This window comes from Peromyscus maniculatus, chromosome 2, assembly GCF_049852395.1.
Source record: "Peromyscus maniculatus bairdii isolate BWxNUB_F1_BW_parent chromosome 2, HU_Pman_BW_mat_3.1, whole genome shotgun sequence".
NCBI classification, from domain to species: domain Eukaryota; kingdom Metazoa; phylum Chordata; class Mammalia; order Rodentia; family Cricetidae; genus Peromyscus; species Peromyscus maniculatus.
The window spans coordinates 154,618,616-154,641,322 of NC_134853.1; the positions used below are offsets into that span (position 1 = coordinate 154,618,616).

At 47.8% G+C, this 22,707-nt stretch overlaps 1 protein-coding gene across 4 annotated transcripts; it reads right to left on the reverse strand.

Annotated features, from left to right (window-relative positions):
• Nucleotides 1-4,229: 4,229 nt before the first annotated feature.
• Nucleotides 4,230-21,890, reverse strand: Eloa (elongin A). Of its 4 annotated transcripts, none has more exons than XM_076565406.1 (11): nt 21,497-21,890; nt 15,330-15,386; nt 13,824-13,930; nt 11,413-12,595; nt 10,694-10,808; nt 10,223-10,378; nt 10,022-10,119; nt 8,547-8,727; nt 8,157-8,268; nt 7,032-7,210; nt 4,230-6,602 (listed from the first exon to the last, which is right to left on the reverse strand). In XM_076565406.1, exons 1-11 carry the CDS (start codon nt 21,569-21,571, stop codon nt 6,541-6,543), a joined length of 2,325 nt encoding a protein of 774 aa, XP_076421521.1. In that variant the 5' UTR covers nt 21,572-21,890; the 3' UTR covers nt 4,230-6,540. The 4 variants fall into 4 exon arrangements, with proteins under 4 accessions (XP_076421521.1, XP_076421524.1, XP_076421522.1 ...); XM_076565409.1 differs by lacking the exon at nt 21,497-21,890 and adding an exon at nt 21,049-21,425; XM_076565407.1 differs by lacking the exon at nt 15,330-15,386 and having other exon boundaries at nt 21,497-21,667.
• Nucleotides 21,891-22,707: the final 817 nt, after the last annotated feature.

Consider the following 22,707-nt stretch of genomic DNA (forward strand, 5'->3'; position numbering starts at 1 on the left):
GGATCAAACTCAAGTTATCAGTCCTGGCAACAAGGGCTTTCATCAGCTGAGCCATCTCACCAGCCCAAATGGGAATTCTTAAGGACTTTAGGACTGCCTGGTGGGTAGGAGATGCTTCCATGCTTTTCTTTCTCCCATTTCCAGGCTAACTTTCATCCTTCAGGGACAGCCAAGTCTGTGTCCATCTATCCCTCTCGTCTCAGTGAAACTAGATAATGGAAACTTTTTTTTTTTTTTTTTAGATGTGTATGGGTATTTCCCTTGAATGTATATCTGTGCATACATCCTGGTGCTCATAGAGACCAGAAGAGGGCATTGGATCCCCTGGAACTGGAGTTACAGGCAGTTGTAAGCCACCATGTGGGGCTGGGAATTGAACCTGGGTCCTTTAGAAGAGTAGACAGTGCTCTTAACCTCTAAGTCACCTCTGCAGCTTGAAGATGAGAACTGTTAAAACTGGGTATGGTGGTGCACACCGTTAATCCCTACACTTGGGAGGCAGAAACAAGCAGCTCTCAGGGTTTGACACCAGCCTGGTCTACAGAGAGAGTTCCAGAACAGCCAGGGCTACACAGAGAAACCCTGTCTTGAAAAGCAAAAACAAAAACAAAACAAACAAACAAACAAAAAAAGATAAGAATTGTTAAGGTTTTGTTGCTTTTGAATATTTTATTTTTTGGTTTTTCAAGTTTTCAAGACAGGATTTCTCTGTTTAATCCTTGCAGTCCTGGAACTCACTCTGCAGACCAGGCTGACCTTAATTCAAGAGATCCGCCTGGCTCTGCCTTCCAAGTGCTGGGATTAAAGGTGTGCACCATCACCACCAGTACTTTTTGTTTGTTTGTTTGTTTTCGAGACAGGGTTTCACTGTGCAGCTTTGGTGCCTGTCCTGGAACTCACTCTGTAGCTCAGGCTAGCCTCAAACTCAGAGATCCACCTGCCTCTGCCTCCTGAGTACTAGGATTAAAGGGGTGTACCACCACCACCCAGCCTTTGTTTGTTTGTTTGTTTTTTGAGACAGGGTCTTACTCTGTTGCCCAGGCTACCTTTGAACTTGCAGTCTTCCTGGTCTTCCACTCTGGCTCAGAGATGTCCGATTCTTACTGTTTTCAGTTTGAGTTGTGTTCATGGAGGCCCCAGAACATCAGGGCTTCTGTTCTGCCGCTGTCCACCTTATTCCATCCATACAGGGTCTGTCCAGGTTCAGGAGCTAGGCTACCTCTGCCCCCCACAGCCCTGGGGTTACAGATGCAATGGAGCCATGACTGACTTTTCTGGGGTCCTGAAGGACCTGAACCCCAGTCCTCACGCTCATGTGGTAAGTTCTGAGTCATCTCCTCAACCTGGAAAATTATAGTTTAAGGTTTGTTTGTTTGTTTGTTTTATTTTTAAGTTTTATTTATTTATTATGTATACAGTGTTCTGCTTGCATGTATCCCTGCAGGCCAGAAGAGGGAGCCAGATCTCATTATAGGTAGTTGTGAGCCACCACGTGGGTGCTGGGAATTGAACTCAGGACCTCTGGAAGAGCAGTCAGTGCTCTTAATCTCTGAGCCATCTCTCCAGCCTGGAAAATTATAGTTTAAACAATTGCTTACACAGTTATTTGATTATTCTATACTACACAGTTTTACTTTTTTTTTTTTTTTAGATTTAATTTTATGTGTGTAAGTGTTCGCTTCAAGTGTGCATGTATACTCAGTTTGTGCTTGGTTGCCATTGGAGGCTAGAAGAGGGCATCAGATCTCCTGGAACTGGAGTTACCAATGGCTGTGAGCCACCACATGGGCGCTGGGAACCAAACAAGGTCCTCTGTAAGAGCCTCAAGACCTCTTACACACTGACCCATCTCTCGAGCCCCTACTACATGGCTTCTTGAGGACAAGGGCCATATCTATTTAGTCAGTGATGGGACTGCTATAGCTCCCACAGGCGTGTGATGAGCAGACTTCCTAGCCCTGGCCCTTGGCCCTGCAGGACAGAGCTACAGCACTATTTGTGGCAAACTTAATGGAGCAACTCTCAAATTTTAATTTTTAAAAATGTTAGATATGGTCTCACGTGACCCAGGCTGGTCTGAACGCCTAATCCTCAGCCTTCTGAGGGCTGGGATTACAGCATGCGCCACCATGCCAGGCTTGCATTTCTCTTCTTATACAGGAGATATCCTCTTCACCAAGCTAAAGCTGTCATGACCTAGTTACCTCCAAAGGCCCTGCCCCCTAACACCATCATGCTGGATTTCAGGATTTCAACATCAGAACTGGTGGGGGAGGGGAAGAGGACACATTCAGGCTAAAACCCTTCTGTTGCTTTTTTAAAAAGTGCATCCTGGGGACAGAGCATGCTTGAGAAGCTTTGGGTGGATTTGAGCTTGGATGCCTGAAACTCTGTAGTCATTTAAGGACACTCAGACAGCAGGTGTCACAGAAAGGGAGGTCCAGGGGATTTTGTAGATGAACTGTCATATTTCTCTACTTAACCAGCAGGGAGCCTCCAGGAAAAGAGGAACACTGAGATGATGGCATCTTCAAGGTGCCGAGCCACAGAGGTTTCTGCCAGATGTCAGTTCCAGGCAGTAGCCAGAAATTCTCAGCCCTGACTGGTCTTGAGACTCTATGTGTCCATGACTTAAGACAGTACACATCATGAGAGCAGGTGCTTTGGAGTCAGGAAACCACACAGCACTATAGCCCTGGACAAAATCTATGACCTCAGGCTAGATCCTAACATAACCTCTGTCTGCACATGCACCTATAATTCCAGTGCTTGCAAACAGAGAGAACTCGGCAGGGACAGATAGCCAGCCAACCTCAAGGCTCTGGCCTCCAGGAGCACACACAGGCATGTGTGTACCTATACACACCCACACTGCCCCTGTCCCAAATAGGGCAACAGTAAGATTCTCTGTACTTCAGTTTTCTTTTCCAGTTTTCTTATTTATTTTTTTGTTTAGGTTTTCAAGAGAGGGTTTTTGTGTAGAAAGCCTTGACTGTCCTGGAATTTGCTCTGTAGACGAGTCTGGCCTCAAACTCAAGAGATCCACCTTCCTCTGCCTCCTGAGTGCTGAGATTAAAGGTGTGTGCGGCCATGCCTGGCTAGTCTTATTTCTAAAATGGAACAAGGCATGGTGGTATATGCCTATAATCCCAGCATTTCTGAGGTTGAAGCAGGAGGATCACTCAATGATTAAGGCCAACCTGAGCTACATACACTTTGCCTCATACTCCACCCACAAATAAAAATAAAACAGGATCATGACTGACTCCCTAGGGTCCATGTGAGAACGGACAGGGCATCAGGACCAAAAGGGCCTGGCATGGAACAGGTGCATAATCACCAGGCTCGACTACATGTGTTGCTTCAGCACCACGAGGCGGAGAACTGACTTACACACTCCGGCTATAATCGCCCCTCAGATACAGTCCGGTAACTAAGTTTGATGTATTTTCCCAACACTGACAACCAGGTCCAGTAAAGCGATGTGGGGAGGGAAGGCGTGTCTAGACCACAAGCCAAAATGCCCTCTTTAGGAGAGGAAGGCTACAGAACTGGGTGGCTCTGAGATCTGGGTTCGAGGTAGAGTCTGAACCAGACGATATATGCAGGGGTAGAGCTGAGTCAAATGCTGAACCTTGTGGCGCTCAGCCAGAGCTGACACAGCAGGTCCTTTACGATGTCAGGATGCCAAGTGAAGCCTGAGGCCTACCTGGGCCCTTCACACCTGCAAGGGAGACCAAGAGCCAGAAGGGCCCAAAGCTTGTAGTCAGAGAACCTGTGTTCAAATCCTTTAAGGCTAGGCCTATGGGGGCAAGTGAAGTCCCGAGTGAATGTCCATTGTTTGACACGGGCAAGGCCATGTGAAGGACTCCAGTGCATCAGCATCCTAAGAATGGCAAAGACTTTCCCAGGTGAGGCCCAGAGGATGGCAGTCTTCCTTTGGTCTGAGTGTGAATGCTGACGATATACAGAAAATGTCCACCTTAGCTCCCCTCACCCCCTGAAGATGTTTGAACCTTAAGACTGCTCCACTAAGATTAGCTAAACCTGCCTCCTAGTTCAGATGTGCACCATAAACCCCGCCTCCCTGGTCAGCTGTTGAATATGAGGTGTTCCCAGGGTGCTGAGGCAGCTTCATCAGTGTGAACTACCCCCACAAGATTAAAGAAGCAGGCATCTTGTGATTGATCTCTCTTCCCTGACAAAATGAGGAAGAAAGGCTCAGCAGGTAGAATCTTTTTGCTTTTTATTTAGATGTGAGTTTTTCCTTTTTGTATAACTTATCTAATTAAAATATTCATCTTGTAGTTACCACAAAAAAGTAACATAGAAAATTGTATTTACATTTTGGGACCAAAATACAAATGAAGAGCAGGACAATGCTCACTCCTGCCCCTCCTGCCTCCAAAAAAGAGAAAGCAAGCCCCTGAGAACCCCTTGTAACACCAAGGATGGCAACGGGCTAATCTGTCGTTTGTGATTTGTATGTAGTGTAGCACAGAAAAAATTGCACAAGTTTTCACAAATGCGACCAAAACTTAGACATCACCTTGTGTCTGCTTTGTGGCTGTTGTGTGCGTTGGTGAGGGCTGTGGAGGCGGCTGGCTTCCTGGGCCTCCCTAGTCTCACCACTCCTATCCCTGACACAGACACACTGAAGGGTGGAAGACCTGGCTCTAACACACCGGCCGCATCAGAATCTTTATGTGCCAAAGCAGATGCTGTCATCGGGACGGACAGACCTGTGTCCTTTCTTCCCCTCGGCCTAAGCACTCCAAAGAAGGGGAATGAAATCACACACAACTAAATCTGCAACGGGAAAGACGGCAACAGGAAGTCCTGGAAACACAGCTAAGGCAAATCTGAGGTGATCAACACCCAGACGGGGCTATTCCAAGCACCAGGCACCTGGCTCCTGGTGCAAATGTCCCCGTGATTTCTGGTAAGAGACCTGATGTTAGACTTGGAGGTCAGGCTAAGAGAGAGGTGGTATGGCGAAACAAGTAATCAAGAGAAACAATGCTTTACTCAGCCCCCAAATACAGCCAGACCTGTGTCCCCGGCAGCGGTATCCTGCGGGGCAATGCACAGAAGGAGGCCAGCTTCAGCTGTGCGGGGTTTCCTGTGCTGCCTTGGAGTCTTCAGTAGCCTGAAGTCTCCAGGGCGGTTAAAACACGTAGACAGGAGCGATGGCACAGCCCAGCAGGCTGTCCGTCCTCAAGTTCACAGCATCTCCAACCTGGCTTATAGCCAAACGCATCCTACTAGCTCCGGGTGTTCTGACTCAGGAGGGAGCTGGGGTTGCCCTCCTAGTTCTGATCTTGCCCCAACAATTGGAAAGAGCCGTTCTCCAGAACAGGCTGCCTAGCTGGGACCAGGTTCCCCATGCTCGTGTACAGCCAGCCCCTTGCCGGGGCGGCCCTTCCTCCTAACCGGCCTCCTCGGCTTCAGCAGCAGGTTCTGTCACACACAGCAGACTGTTGTGCTCCCCAGTCACATGATCTTTCCTTTCAAACAAAAACAATTTCCAACAGAGCACTAAATGTTTTCAATAATTCACGCCTAGTAGTAACTCCTAGGAAAAGAGATTAAAGTGCTGACTTCTCAAACCCCCATCCACAGTCAGAGCCACAAAAGCCCTCCATGTCTGTGTTTCCCCATGTTGTGGGGAAAGGAAAAAGAAAAGGGTGGGGACTAAAACGCTGAACAGAAAGGAAAAATCACAAAACTGCTGAGGTCCTATGCAAACCTGATCCAAGTTCTGTCCTCCAGTGAGCCTTAGACAGGGAGAGTGTGACTTGCAGAAGATGAAGGAAGGACTCTAGACTTTGCAAACAGCCCTCCTTAGGAAACACCACTGATGGACAAGAAGGAAAGGCTCCTGCCCCGGGGTTCTGATGGTCTCAGAGTGAGGCCCTTCTGAATTGCTGCTAAATCAAGGCTCCCCGGAGCACGGGCAGTCTGGCATGTCCTCATTCCTGCCCCCATCCATATTTGGGCTTAAAGTGACACACAAACTCTGGGGTGCCCTTTTGGACCAATGTCTACTCAAAGACCTGACCTAGAACAAGACTGGCTTTTGCTCGGTTCATCTAATTTTAATAAAGGACCCAAAAATAAAAGCTAAATATACAATAAAGGACAAAAAAAAAAAAAAAAAAAAAAAAAAAAAGAAAAGAAAAGTAAAACAAAACAAAAAAAACCCCTGGGTTACTATAAATACATCTGGGGCAATATTTATTAATTAAAACTATGTCTTATAGTTTACAAAGATGCTAATTAGCAATAAAAGTATAATTGACCTTAAAGTCTCAGTATGACTGAGGCTTCATACTCTCTTCAGAAATCTGAAGTGTGATCCAGCCAGGGTGCAGGGCGCAATGCATAGGGAGACTCCCGCTACTGTGCAGGAGTCAGAGGCCAAAAGTTCCACAAACAAAAGCTAGGGGTCTTCTGTGGACATCCTCTTCTCCTGTCCCTCCTGTCCCCACTGTCCCTGTGTTCCTGCTTCCCAGACTCCACCTCCAAGGCAAGTCCTACTTATCGTCGGGAGAATCTGTTCTTGAATGCTTTAATTGTCTTGGCCATCATCGGGGCGATTTCTGTGAAGGAAAGAAGCAGTTGTTGCCGGTGAGTGGCAGCACAGACATGGACCATGTGCTACAGCAGCAGAAAAACACACACACACACACACACACACACACACACACACACACACACACACGAACAGGAACTATCTGCTTACACTGCCAAGGCTGGCTGATGTGCTCATGATGGCTGTAAGCAGTAAATCAGGAGTCTTTGATGTAAGGGCCATAGTCCCCACAATTTAACTTCGCAACATAAACATTCAAACCAGTCACTAGTACCCAGACCCCCTCCCCCACAGCCTCCCAGAGTAGCAATAGGACTCAGATGCACTAAGTTCAGAACACCTGAGGAGGGCCAGCCTGCCCTTGGCTAGTAACCTATGCCAAGCCGACACTGTGCCAGGATCCCCACCCATCCCTGCTCCCACCCAAGTCACTTACTCTTCACAGCTGGTTTCCTAGGATCATAGGAAACAGAACTGCTGGCCACTGGAGCTAAATGGGCACTGCTGGTACTAGGCCCGTCATAGGCCACCTCCTCAGGGCTGGAGTGGAAGCTGCTGCTGCTGCTGCTGGCAGGAACATGGCTGCTTCCTGTTGTATAAGGTGCTGGCTTAATCCTGTAACACAGAACAAAGCTGGTTAGTGGGGAGCACTCGATCTGAAACAGTGGTGTTCTGGGGGAGCTCCACTGTGGCTCTGAGCAGTGGGTCTGATACACTGGGTTCTGGGAAAGAGTCAGAGGCAACTGTTATTAACCCTTTAGTGAGATGGACAGTCTCAGCTAAACTTTGGCTGGTAAAATGTTAGTCTATAATTTGAAAATGCTCATGCGGCCTAGAAAAATCTAGTCACCCTAGAAATTTTGTTTTGTTAATCCCAGAACTTGGGAGACAGAGGCAGGCAGATCTCCGTGAGTTCGAGGCCAGCCTGGTCTACAGAGCAGTTCCAGGACAGGCTCCAAAGCTACACAGAGAAACCCTGTCTCCAAAAACCAAAAACAAAAAAATTTTGTTTTGGTGTGCATGTGTGTAAACAGATGTGGGTGTACAAGGACACATGTTCATGTGGAGCCCAGAAGTCAACCCTGAGTGTCGTTCCTTAGGAGCCACTTAGTTTTATGAGACTGAGTCTCTCATTGAGACCCAGATCTCACTGCACAGGCTAGGCTGGTGGTCCAGGGATCCATCTCCCCAACACTGGGATCACAAGTGCATCACCCCATCTGTCTGTTAGCATGGGTGCTGAGGAGCACACTCAGGTCCTCGAGCTAGCTCCTCAACCCTAGAAATAGGTTTTTGTTGTTGTTTAAATGAGGAAAATGAAAGCGGAAAGAGCACTTCCTTGAACCAGGTCCTGTTCTCCATGTAACTGACCTGGGCCCCTGACCCAGCAGCAGAAATAATCCACCCAGGCAGCAGTGAGACACTGAGGGGCAGAAAAGTCAAGTTTAGACCCAGTAAGCACTGCAGAGCACAGCAGAGCTTGCCTCTACCCCAGAATAAGTCACTTCCTGGCCCCCAGCTCTCCTTCAGGGTAATGACCATGCAGCCGCAGAGATCTTGCCTGACTTTCTCAGGGACAGCTGCTCCTCCAGTTCCAAACTTCTCCTGCCTTCGTCGGACATCTCGAGGTGGTTTGGCCACAGAGTTGACAAAAGCCATCTTTGCTTGTCGTCCTGAGGAAAAATACGAACATCAATATTTACCTTCTGAAGCCAAGGTGCTGCTGCCAATTTAGCAATCTAGAGCTTTTGAAAGCCCCAACCTAGGCTCAATCAGGCCCTCTGACCTCACTGCCTGGGAGCAGCCTGTGGCAGAAGAAAAACCACCCCTGCTCACGGGCAGAGAGACATTTGGAGGACGGTGCCCCAGACCCACCAGGCCCACAGAGACTCACTCCGCTGCTGACTCAAGCACCCAGCTGGCCGGCCTGCCCTGCCCCCACTTCCTTTACCTTTCGGCTTATTGGCATGCGCAGAGCGGATGTTGTTTGTCAGCAGGCGTAGGCGTTGCTCTCTGGCGTCCTGAAGCCGCAGGTACATCTCCCGCCAGGATTCATACTCTTCTGGTCTTTCCTCCTTAAAGTCTCGGTGACAGTGAACTTTCCATAACTGATCTGTTTCCTCAATGAGTACCTGAAATCAGGGCCAGGACACCATTTCTATACAAGCTCTCCCTCATCTCTCCCTTCTACCAAGGCATGACCCACTACCTAACAGTTCGTGGGGGCAGGGTGTCTAAACAGTAGTGTTACAGTACCACAATTCCAGAAAAAAGGCAAATCACTAAATAAAAGAAACAGCTAAGTTGGAGGCACTATGCTAATCACCTCAGAGCAGTGACTCTCAGTCCTTAATACAGCTCCTCATGCTGTGGTGACCTCCAACCATAAAACTATTTTGTTGCTACTTCCTAAATGTAATTTTACTACTGTTATGAGTCGGAATAGAAATATCTGCTGTGCGGGATATCTGCTATAAGACTCCCAAAGGGGTCGTGACCTACACGCTGAGAACCACTGCTCTAGGCATTGTGAATGGAAGAGTTAACAGAGACGATAGCTAGCTACCAATATCAGTCATTTCCTTCAGAAATCAGTAAGGGCAGAGCTGGGGTGAAGTCAGGTGTTTCCCAGCACTACACTGACCTGCCATGTAAGAGAGCTACCTCAGCAGGTCTGCACGGTGCGATCAGACGAGCGTATCTGCCTTAGAGGAAGGACTCTGGAAGACTTCAAATGTCTGGCATGTGCTGTCACTTTCCCTAGACACCCAAGTGCCAGTCTTAAACATGTCTCCCTGGACCCCAGATGCTTTGCGGCCAGAATTTCCCCTTTACTTTTATGAGTAGGCAAGCTCACAGGAGACCTTGAAAGTACTTTTCCCTGTGTTTGAGTCCTAGCCCCCACTTAATATCCCAGGAGAGAGCTGGCAAGACGGCTCCACAGGAGAGTAACTTGCCACACAATAAGCCTGTTGACCTAGGTTTGGTCCTGGAAGCCATGTAAAGACAGAAGAGAAGTGCTCCATAAAGCTGTCCTTTGACCTCTCCATACAGGCACTACACGCACATACTAAAATTTTTTAAAGAGGAGCCAGGCATAGGGGCGCACACCTTTAATCCCAGCACTCTGGTGACAGAGGCAGGCAGATCTCTGTGAGTTTGAGGCCAGCCTGGGCTACCAAGTGAGTTCCAGGACAACTAGACCCTGCCTCAACAAACAAACAAACAAACAAATAAACAAACAAAACAAAGAAGGGTCCCAGGAGTAGACACAAAGAACATGCTTGTTTAAAGGCACAGATCCAAAGCAAACATGCCCAGAACAGTGATTTGCCCTCTGCCCTGCCCTTTAGCCATAGCAGATCCAGAGACAAAACTACTGGAAACACAGCCAGGAAGCTGCCCTGCCTCACTGAGGACACTCACGTGATTGCATTCCTCTATTCGATAGAGTTGATCAGGTGTGCACCTCTCCAAGACAGGTTCGAGAACAGAGTAGGGGACTCCTCCCACTTCAAAGATGGCTGCAGAGAAACCAGAGGGGAGAAGGTGAGTGCTGCATGGCAGCCAAGCTCCCCAGTGCCCAAGTCCCAGTGTGGCAATGTGCTTGAGAGGTTGGTGACTCACAGTCGATATTGTTCTTCAGCACCCGGATACATTGCTGGTGCAAGGTCATCATTTTGGGGAGATAGGCACACTTGGAACCTGAATACACCTGCATCTTAGAATTCATTCTGCGTCCTGTGAATCCAGCTTCTTCTTCTTCCTGGGGTGAAGAGAATGCTGTAGAAAGAGGAAAACCAACAAGTCACAAAAGGTGTAAGCCAGTGGTGAAGACTCAGGACCCACATGGCAGCTCACTACCTTCTGGAACTCCAGTCCCAAGGGCTCCTACATCCTCTTCTAGCCTCCTCAGCATTGCACACACACGGTGCACAGACATATGCAAGCAAAACACGAAGGCAAAATAAAAAATATAATCTTTAAACCCAGCACCCAGGAGAGAGGCCTGTGACTACAAAGTGAGTTGTAGATCAGCCAAGGCTATACACACTGAGACTCCGCTTTAAAATATAATTGTAAAGATGTCCCAATTACCTTTTCGCTTTGGCTGGAAGGAAGAAATCAAGTCCAGGGAAGGCAGGGGTCGGTAGTTGGACTGTATGGCGGGTAGGGGGATGTCTGGCAGCACCGGCAGCGCATCAGTAGGGACCTGCAGGAGACGGAGTGCACAGAGCATCTCATAAGCACAGCTTTCTCCGAGTTAATCCCTGAGATGAACCAAGCATACTGCACAGGCAGAGAGATCCAGGCGAGAGGGGCAGAAGTCATGAATGACACCAGCTAGGTCAAGAAATTCATGTATAGCCGGGCGGTGGTAGCGCAGGCCTTTAATCCCAGCACTCAGGAGGCAGAGGCAGGCGGATCTCTGAGTTGGAGTCCAGCCCGGTCTACAGAGTGAGTTCCAGGACAGCCAGGGCCACACAGGGAAATTTTATCTCAACTACCCTCCTCCCCCAGTAAATAAATAATAAAACAGATGTAGATAGGACAATAAGAATGTCTTGGGGGAAGATTTTTTTTGAAGTGCTAAGAAGTAAATGTAGGCTCTCTCTCACACACTCTTAGCAAGCCCTGTCCTACTGAGCTACCTCAGCCCAGAATAATTCTTAGGTAGCATCCACCTGAGCAGCTGGTGAGGCCCAGAGAATATTCCTACCAATCGAAACTTGGCTGGCCAAAGGCTAGCAAGCCAGGTGGCATGGCAGGCGGGCTCTGGGCACTCAACAAGCCAGGCACTGGGTCAGTGCAGTTACCTTTCGAGGCCTGGTGGGTTCGGCTCCCGCTGGCTGCACCTTCTCTGACTTGTTCTCGTTTACCTTGGGTAATTTCTGAACTGAGTTCAAGTTTTTACTAATGCTCTTAGAGTCCTTTTTTTTAAGGCCCTTTTCTCCGGGTGCTGTGGCTGAAGCTTTCACAACCTTCTTCTTCTTCTTCCGAGGCTGGTCATAGCTGAGGTACGACTCAAAGGACATGGTGGGCTGCTCAAACTCGTCATCCACGTCCGGCTCCTCTACTTTAGGGAGGGAGGCCGGTGACTTTCGATCCAAGTTAGTTCTTCCTTTGCCCTCCTTCAGGTTGTTGGGAACTTTCTCCTTGGCTTTGGGGAGCAGGTCTCCGGCCCCCCGCCCTGAGTCGGAGCCGTCCGTCCTCGGCCTGCTCTTCTCAGACCTGCTCTTCTCCGAGTCCTTGTGTTTGGGCTTTCGAAAGTGGTTATCTGAAGCCGCCTCCAAGGCAGGCGGAAACTTCTTCTTGAGACTGCTGCCCTCTTTGTCCTTCTCTTTCTTGACAACACTGGAGGGTGGCTTCTCCTTGGCACTGTCCCCTGAGAGTAGCCTTCGGTGTTCCTCTTTGGAAGAGGCCTTGTGTGATTTCTCTCTGCCCAGGGCAGAGACCTTCTCCTCACCCCTGGCATCCACAGGGCGTTTCTCCTTGTGGGAAGATTTGTGCTCCTTGTTTTGGCTTACATCCCCTTTCGCCTGGTGCTCAGCCAGGTGTCGTTCGTGACTAACCCCTAGTCTGTCCTGAAAGGTATTACTGTGGACTTTTCCAGGCTTCTGGTGTGAAATGATGGGCTCATGGTCCTCCTCTGGTGACCTGTAGTGGTCTGTGTACATTTGATGTGGACTGGAAGGTGGGGGAGATTGAACATGGCCATAGTCAGAAGACTCAGGGTCTGAAGAATATGGTGGTGACACTCTGTGACACCTCTTCCTTTCATCCCTCCTCTCGTGACTGTGAGTCACTTTGTGAGGCCTTTCAGGCTCTGAGAGTTTTTTGTGTTTTTTCTGTCTGTGCTCAGGGCTATAGGACCGGCTGGCAGAGGCTTTCCAGCTTTCCTGGTAGTCCCCTTCCATCTCCTCTGCCCTCTGAAGAGCATCTCGAGGGCGCTTTCGGGAGATGCTCTTCTCAAGATCCTGATCCTCAGCTTCATTGTTTCTAAGATAAAGGAAAAGCAGAAGGAAATCTCAGCATAACCCTCTTTAGAGAAAGAAAGGCGTACACCTGACCTTAGGTAAGGAGGGCACATCTATAATCCCAACACTTGGGAGTCAGGACAGGAGGATCAAAAGTCCAAGGCCATCCTCAGCTACAAGAGACTGGCTCACCACAAAACAGACAACAAAACCCAGGCCAGGAGTGGTAGCTCACACCTATAATCCCATGACTCAGGAGGCTAAGGGAGGACTGTTGAGGAATCAGATGTTCAAGGCCATCCTTATATATAGCATGTTCTAGGCTAGATTGAGCCACATAATGAGACCCTGTCTGAAGAAAGATATTAAGGCCAGCCTGAAGGTTCAACAGGTAAAAATACTTGTCATGCAAGCCTGGAGACCTGTGTTCTCCCATGGTGGCAGAAGAGAACCGACTCTCAAAAGCTAGAACACATACCCACCTTGCCCCCCATAATAAACAAAAAGAGAAACCAAAAGGGTATAGTTCAGTGGTAAGATAACCTGTTTAGTATGTGAGAGACTCTGGACTCAATCCTCAGCACCAAACCCCCAAACAAAACAAAAACACCCAACAAAATGCTAAAGTTTATCATTAAAAAAAGAATTGTACCCAGGCATGGTAGTGCATGCCCTTGATCCCAGCACTCACAGAGTCAGGCAGATCTGAGTTCAAGGCCAGCCTGGTCTACAAAGTGAGTTCCACCAGGGCCGCAGAGAGAGACCCAGTCTTAAAAAACAAAACCAAACAAATTATAAAAAAAAAAAATTGATCTCATTTTTACTTATTTACTTTGTTGGGGAGCATGCACCATGCACATCTGGAGATCAGAAAACAGCCTTTGGGAGCTGGATCTCTCCTTTCATCATATAAGTTCCAAGGATCAAACTCAGGTTGTCAGGGTTGGTAGCCGGTGTCTTTACCCACTGGGTCATCTCCCTGGTCCCCAAGAAATTTTGATTTTTGTTTTGTTTTGTTTTTTTGAAACAGAGTTTCTCTGTGTAGACCAGGCTGGCCTCGAACTCACAGAGATCCACCTGCCTCTGCCTCCCGAGTGCTGGGATTGAAGGCATGCACCACCACCGCCCGGCTTGATTCTTAATATTTTATTGTCTACCTACAATATCCTACAATAATTGTGGGTTATTTTTATGCTTGAGGCAACACAGTCATTTGATAGAAGCAGAAAGCAAAGAAGAAACATTCTTACCGCTCTACAGGAACCAGCTTCTTCCACTGGGCCACCAGGTCTCTGGCAAAGGTCCCCACTTGCTCATGTTTTCGAAAGCTGTTTACTGTTTTTCCTACCCCAGTCTCCTACAAATTTAACAAAGGAATTGACTGAGGGTTCTGAGACGAAGGGCATATTTTCCTAAAGAAATAAGGCCTCCAGTTTGAGAAAAGCAACAAGCAAATATTTCCCTATTAAAACGCCTTCTAAGCCTTACACTAAATTACTTTGTGGCCTTATGCCCAAAGATCGGACACAAAGTAACAAAACTCAGAGGTTTAGAGAAATGTGTCATCAAAACACCCCAGAATTGTAACAATATACCAAGGAGGGGAGCCAGTGGACCCTGGGCTTAAGATCCTGCATGCCCTATAGGAGTATGGAGTTCATCATAGTCCTTGAGGTAGGAATCAGCCTCATTGTACAGAGGCCTGGCCTAAAGCCACAGAAGTTAGATGTGACTCTTTTTTTTTTTTTTAAAAAAAGACAGGGTTTAACTCTGTACACCAGACTGGCCTTAAACTCACAAAGACTCACCTGCAAAGGCACACGCAAACCATGCCTGCCTAAAAACTGGGTTAGAATCTAGGAGTAGTTGATGCCAAAGCCAATGTTCTTTTTAGTGATTAAAAAAAAAAAAATTGTTTTTGTTGTTTTTTTGAGACAGGGTTTCTCTGTGTAGCTCTGGCTGTCCTGGAACTCGCTCTGTACACCAGGCTGTCCTAGAACTTGAAGACCCACCTGCCTTTGCCTCCCAAGTGCTGGGATTAAAGGCGTGGGCCACCATGGGGGGGGCCCTCCTCAGGAAGCACTCTTAACTACTCCTGTATCTCTCATGCACCTCATCTATTGAAATTCTGAATTGAGGGCTAGAGTGACGGCGTTGCGTTAGGAGTGCTTACTGCTCTTGCAGAGGACAGAAACTCAATTCCCAGCACCCATACCAGGGAGCTCACAGTTAACTGCCTGTAATTCCAGTTTCAGGGAATCTGAGGGCCGGTGGCCTCTTTGGGCATGTAAACACATAGCACTCAAAGTTACTCAGGCACACACATAAATAAAAGAATAAATATTTAAATTTTGAACTAAAATTCACATAACAGCTGAGGATGTAACACCCTGGGCTTGTTCTACATACAGCATGTCTGTCTGTCCACCTTGGCACATGACATAAATTTCACCTGCTTCAAGTACATAGTGATTTCTAGAACATTCCTCATACTGAGCAATAATAACCACCACCTAACTCCAGAACAAAAATAGAAGCCCTGTTCCTCCCAATCCCCCAGCCTGTAACAACCACGCACTTACCTACTTTCTGACTATGACTCTGCCTATTCTGGACATAAAAACAGACTCATACAGCGTACCGTGTTTTGTGTCTGGCTTCTTTAGCTTGTAAAGCCTATCCTCTAAGTCTCCCTCTACCCCCTCTCTAGTGGGAAACATTTGCAATATATAATATTACAGTTACAAAAGTCTTACCACAAGAATGTCTACTGTGATAGGCAAGATGGAAAGTTTCTTCAAATATTTCAATAGCTGCAAAGAGAATAAAACACAAATTAAGTTCTAAAATCATAACCATCTTCTCTGGAGCAGATGAGACTACCTGATGATGGAATGTTTCCTTGGTGCTATTCTCTTCACGGCACTATCATTATCTTACAAGTGTGAAGACACTCAGGGAGCTTCATTACTAGTCCAAGACACAAGTGGGACAGGATTTACTTCTGTCTATGGTTTTAGAGCCTGTGCTCTTTTTAAAAAAAAAAAATAGATTTTTAAAAATGTGTGTGGTGGTGAATGCCTTTAATTCTGGCACTCAGGAGGCAGAGTCAGGAGGATCTCTGAGTTTGAGGCCGGCTTGGTCTACAGCGTGAGTTCCAGGACAGCCAGAGCTACAAAGAAACCCTGTCTCAAAAATAAACAAACAAATAAATGTATGTGTGTGTTCGAGCACATGTGTGCCAGTCAGAGGACAACCTTAAAAATCATCATGCTGGGGGCTGGAGAAATGGCTCAGCCAGCGGTTAAGAGCACTGGCTGTTCTTCCAGAGGTCCTGAGTTCAATTCCCAGCACCACATGGTGGCTCACAACCACTTGTAATGAGATCTGGTGCCCTCTTCTGGCATTCAGGCAGAACACTGTATACATAAAAATAAATATAAACCATCATGCTGGGCATGGCAATACATGCCTTTAATTCTAGTACTGCTCAGGTGAGGGGCAGTGGTCAGCCTGGTCTAAATAGGAACCCTGTCTCAAAAAATATCAAACAATCACTGCCCACTCCTTTGATACAAGGTTTATATAACTGGCCTGGAGCTCACCAATTAGGCTAGGCTCACTGATCCACGAATCTCATGGCTCCTGTCTCTGCCCCTCCAACACTGGAATTATAAGAGTGCAACCCCATGCCCAGCATTTTCACATGGGTACAGGGGATTGAACTTAGGCCCTAATGCTTCTGCTTTAGTAAGCATGTTACCAAATGAGTTCTATCTCTCCAGCCCTCTTCGGTGGTTTTTAGTTTGATTACAATACTAGAAATTAAACCAATTTGGTTACCCATGTTGACAAGTGCCCTATCACCCAGCCTTCTCTTCACTTTTAGAGACAAGGTCTCACTTGCTTGCTCAGGCCTGGTCTTGACTTCTGAGCTTCCTGCCTTAGCTTCTGGAATAGGGATTACAGGGCTCTTGCTACTAGACCTAGCTAGATTCTGTGGTTTCAACTGCTTTCCTTCTCCAAGGGAAAAGAAGAGGCAGAGAAGAGAATTAAAACTCACTAACTGGGACCGGAGAGATGGCTCTGCAGTTAAGAGCACTGGTTGTTCTTCCAGAGGACCTGGGTTTGATTCCCCGCACCCACATGGTGGTTCAAATCATCTGTAACTCCAGTTCCAGTGGATCCAATACCCTTTTCTGGCCTCCAAGGGCACCAGACATACATGAAGTGCACAGGTACTCACGCAAGCAAAATACACATAAAATACACATAAAATAAAAAATTTTAAACCCTGGCTAACTGGCCTGGTATGATGACTCATGTCTATAATCCCAGCACTTAGGAAACTGAGGCAGGAGGATCACCATCACCATGAGTTCAAAGGTTACCTGGGTTTCAGAGAGACTCCACTCCCTCCCCACAAAAACAAAACAAAACAACCAAATAAAGCCATCAGCAACTATCACTTTGCAGAGAATTGTAAAACACAGCAAGTTTGGGGAGATTACCCTCAGACTCGATACAATATAAAGCAGAAAAAGGACTCCACAGGAAGAGAGTATCTACAAGCCTCCTGAAGAGCTACAATGCTTATCACAAGCGTTTTCAACACAAATGGGAAGCCAAGATCAATCTTGGGTTGTTCCAGTCAGAGCTTTGCTGTTAATGATGATCAAGCATGCCTGGCTAGATCAGAAAGATCTGGGTTTGCCCATTTCCTTTCTAAAGTCTCTAAAACTAGGTCAAAATGGAGTCAGAGGCAGGTCATCTCAGCTTCTTGTCTGAGCTTGTGCAAGTCAGTAACCTCCCTGACCCTTTGTTACTTCATCTGCAAATCAAAACTAGATTCTCTGTCTGCTCCACAAGCTGTGAGGATTCACTGGACAAACCATGTGCAGTGCTTAGTCACACTGTCTGCAACACTGTAAAAGTTAAACATGTCCACCCCAATCATTTCGTTCATCAGCCCACAGCTCTTCCTATGTGCTCCTCTTGATCCTGGACCAGACACTGCTCAGTCAATTCCTACTTCCTTTGTTTCTACGAAAGTCAGGGTTGCCTAAGCCTTTTTCTAAGAAGAAACACTTTCCATACAGAGAGTGTGGCAAAGTGTAGACAGATAACTGTGGCAGCAGTACACCCTTGTAATCCCAGCACTCAGAGGCAGATGCCAGCCCAGGCTACATTGGAGTACCAGGCCAACTACATGGCAAATCCTCACTCAAAAAGTCAAAACATGGGACATGAGAGATAGATCAGTGGTTAAGAGCACTTGCTCTTCCAGAGAATCCAAGTTCAGTTCCCAGAACCATCTGGCGGTTCACAGCCACCTGTTACTCCAGCTTTGATGCCCTCTTCTGGCTCCTGAGAGTACCCACATGCATGTGTACAAACTAACATGCAGACACACACATATGTGAATAACAATTTTCATTTTTAAAAAGCCAAACAGGGCTCAAGAGATGGCCCAATGGCTAAGAGCACTGACTACTCTTTCAGAAAGCCTAGATTCAATTCCCAGAACCCATATGGTGGCTCACAACTGTCTGTATCTCCAGTTCCAGAGGCCCTAATGCCCTCTTCTGTCCTCCATGGGCATCAGACACACATCTGAAACTAATACATATAAGAAATAAAAATAACACTTTTAAAAGCCAAAATATAACAAAAATCGATTAACTGGCTGCCTTTACATTTAAATATTAGACAGCGAGACTTGTTCTTCCTCCTCTGTAGTCCAGGATGTAATTGGTATGCCACATTACTCCAAGGTGGAGCAACAAGTATGTTTTTCTGGTCATTCTACTTCCATAATTACTTCACATGGTCTCTAGGCAGAGCAATTGGATCACAGGTGACAATCTTGTTTGACTGGGAATAAGAGCCCAGGGGTGTATCTGGGGAAAATGAAACCTAATGGACTAAAAATTGTACTTGAACTCCACCCCCTCTGTGATCCAACTCAGGAAATATCATACGTGGATTTCTGGTCGCATAGACTAGAAGCGCAAAGGCTAAAGGCAATTAACATTTCCTGAAAGAGAAATCTGGAATTATTGAAAAGAATTAAAATGGGTGGTTCTTCTCTAATGGGAATCCCTAGAAGGGGGACATTTATATACCATTCACTGTGTGCCGATATCATGCTAAATTTGTCTCATTTGACTCTGTCTAGTGGGTATTAGTCTCCTATTTTACCAATATTGAAACTGGGCCCAGTGAGGTTTCATAGCTCGCCTGGCAAGCCAAGAAACAGCTAACATAAAAAAGGAGCATACAACTAACTCATACACTGAGTACTTAGAATGAAAGAAGAAAGTAGGTGCTCTTCCTCAATACCATGCTTACAGTGACAGCTTACAGCTTACAGTCCACATGGCAAAGGAGGTCACAAGGACAGAGTTATAGGACCTTTACACGGCCAACATAGAAGGGTGGAGTCAGGAGTCACAGAGGATGTGTTTATCTCAAGGCTTAGCACTAACTGGCAAAGTGAGAGTTGCCTGTGGCTTGCCTATGAGCTAGCAGACAAAATGAAAACTCTTGAGATTTTCAAGCCAATTTGGTCCAATGTAAGAGGAAATGATGCCGCCATCTCTAGTTTTCAGTAAATTCCAAGAAAGAATGAAGCAGTAACAAGGGGAAGACACTATGGATACCTTCAAGTAGATGGAAACTTGTGTTGTCAACCCAGGGAGCATCCATAGGGCCAGCAAGAACCGACAACAGATGATTGAGAAACATCAAAAATCTGCACAGTAGCATGCTTAGGAATCTGGGTCTCCTGCCCACTGCTTCCATCCTTAAAGCCAAACAGGTTCTCAGCAGTGACCTCCTGGTTCTCCATCTACCATCAGTCTGTATGCTTCACAGTTTCACCCTGAACCTAACAGAGGACTGCTAACTTCATCAGTCATGAAAATCATTTCCACTCCAACAGAAACAACAGAAGCTAAGTAATCTCCTACCACCTTCTTTACACGTGAGCCAAGACCTTGGATGAATGTAGAGTGAGTACACAGTTAATTTACACTTAAAACACCAAAATCCAATAGCAGGAGTTCCAGAAACACAGGTGTAGAATCAGCCTTTTGGCTAATAATGGTCTGGAAGCAAGATTTGGTTGCAGATTCAATACAGCGCTATAATCATCTTGCCATTTCAAGAACCTGTGAGAGCTTGCTGTGTTCAAAGGAGGTTGGAGAGCCGGCATGCCAGCTTGCAGTTTTCCCCCTGCAGTCAGCTTGTTTCCAGTGTCAACTATCAGGCCCTTTGGAAAGGGGTCTCGCCATCTTCGCCATCTTCCTCACCGTCACAGGTCTCCCTCCCCAGTGGGTACAGAACCCACGAGCCCAGGCAGCTGCTACTGAACTACATCCCCAGCCCCAGGGTAATTTTCTATCCAGGAAAAAAGCCAAATAGGGCTTTCAGTGGTAGTGCCTGCCGCCTACTAGTGTTAGCATATGAGTCCCTGGGTTCAAGTGCCAGCACCACAGAACCACCACCAAACAACAACAAAGACACCAAGTACCCTTTTAAAAAATTACTAGTAGTTCAAGAAAACCTACTTCACTTTTCCTAACTCGACATTTCATGCACAACTAGACAGGCCATTTCAAAATTTAAATTCTAATGGGGGGGGGGGAAACCTATAGATATTATATGGAGAATTTTTTAATCTAATGGGAAAAAAATGACCAAATGAGGGCGGTTACTTTAAGGTCAGTGACAAATCTTACAGTGTACTGGTACTTGGAAATAATGACCATTTATTAGATGGCCACAAAGGGTTTTTGTAAAAAGAAACTTGTAAATGTCTGACTGAAGGTACCAAAGCCTCCATAGAAAGTAAAACACAAGACAATTGAGAACATGTAAGTTTTCACTGATTTAGGACACACACTCCTGACGAAGTGTATTTCCGAACTGAAGTTAAAAAGTGGCCTGGTGGTGAGTGGAGTGCACCCTTCAAAAACGGAGAAACCTGTCTGTGACCCGCTAGGAACAAGAAGAGTAGATGGGGACCCTGCCTGGAAGTTCTGAAAGATGGAGATTAACACAGAGCACTTGGGTCCAACTGGCATTTCAGGAAGAACCTAGAGACGGGCTGAGCAAAGACCTTCCCCAAAGTCCGGAGCTGGTACTGGATGGAAACCTAGATTGCACTTGTAAGTCCGCCGCCTCCCTCCATTACTTCCTCTTCCACTCAGCTCGCTGGAGACTTCACCTTTTAGGAACCGCAAGCCCAGGCTAGAATGCTGACAAGCAATGTCACACCCTTCAGTATTTCCATCCAGAGACTTCAGCGAACACTATTCTAACTCCCACCATACCCTGTCCTAGACCACTGAGAAGCCGGGTCACCGGGAGGCCAGGAAGGGAAACAATGTATTTAAGATAACAGTTTCTAACAGAAGCAACAAAGTAGTTAGGTGCAATTAAACAAGGTTCCTCATCACTGGCGGCTCCCACCTTTCCATAAGTCAGAGCCGTGTAATACTCTCACGCCCTCGCCCAGGACCCGAGCTCCAGGAGCAGAGCTCGAAAACCCAAGGTTTTCCTCATTTACTCAGTTAAAGGGCGGAGGAGAGAACGGGGGTCCTCGTGCCGGTGAGCGGCAGAGCCGCAGGATCCCAACCAGCGGGACAGCGTCGCTCGGCTGGGACGGGGAAACAGCTGGCGCGGCTGCCCAGGGGAGCTCCGGGGAAAGCGGAAAGGCCAGGCCGCCCGTGGCCCGCTCGAGTCCTCAGCACCCAGCCGGGACGCGCCCGCCGGCTGCGAACTCCTCGCCACCCCGCGCCGCTCCGCGGGGCCTGGCTCCCGGTCCAAGGAGGGCCCCGGCCGCACCCGGCCCGCGACCGTTACCGGGCCCGCGCCGAGCCCAACGCCCGCCCGTGCCTCCTGCCCGCCCGCCGCTCACCTTCTTAGGGTCTGGGTTCGTGGCCAGGCGCGCCTGCAGCTTCTCCACAACTTGGAGCGCCGACTCCGCCGCCATCGCTGTCACTGGCGCGGCCTCCTCGCCGGAACTGGGCTCGCGTCGCGTCCTCGGGCCGCAACTCCGCCCTCCGTGCGGCCCCGGCGGAGACGGAAGCGCGAATGGTCCCTTCCGGGCCTCCGCTGGGGGGCGTGTGGGGACGGGCTCTGGACCTGCCCCCGCGCCAGACCACGCCCACAACACCTCCACGGTCCGCCCTGCTCCTACCCCAGCAGCGGGCCACGCCCCCGACACGCCCAGCCCAGAGCACGCCGCCAGCCACGCCCCCAGGCCTTGTGCCTCTGCAAAGGCGGTGAGATTCGGGCCTTTACTCCCATGCCCAGCCCTTCCCATCCTGCCGCGAGACACACCCTCATTTACACCGGACGGAGGTGTCAGTGCTGGGCTCCAGGGTCCTTTGGAGTTGAAGGAGAGAAGTGACCCTTGTAAATTATCTGACTTGCACCGAAAAGCTGTGACACACCCACACAAGAAAGAAATCGTGTAATTTAAAATTTTAAAGTAATTTAACAAGCCGGGCAGTGGTGGCGCACGCCTTTAATCCCAGCACTCGGGAGGCAGAGCCAGGCGGATCTTTGTGAGTTCGAGGCCAGCCTGGTCTACAGAGCGAGATCCAGCAAAGGCACAAAGCTACACAGAGAAACCCTGTGTCAAAAAACCAAACAAAAAAAAGTAACTTAACGTTATTGTAATATTGGTAAAGAGCAATCCAGGCTGTCTGGTTTCAAGACAATCTGAAACACTGAAAACAAAAATAACAATACATTACCAACCATCTTGTCTTCAACAGCAGAAAGCAGTCCTGTTTTCTAGTCGTTCAAGTGACATTCTTAAGGTTGGACGGACTATGCTAAGTGAAGGACACTGATTCTAGGGGTGTCCCCTCAGGCCTCTCCTGCCCTGAGCTCCACCACTCTCTCTTAGGAAGAGGCATCACCTGAACTTGCTTGGATTGTGGGAATAAAGAAGACAGTTGAGAACCAGAGACAACCTGAGTTCCAGGCCCTGAGTCTACGTGCTAAGGATGGCTTCTGGTCGTTACCGAAAACCCTGACATTGTTTCCTCCTGCTTACTAGATTTGTGAGACCTATGTTAAGTAACTGGCATACATCAATTAGGGAAGGTGTGGTGGTTC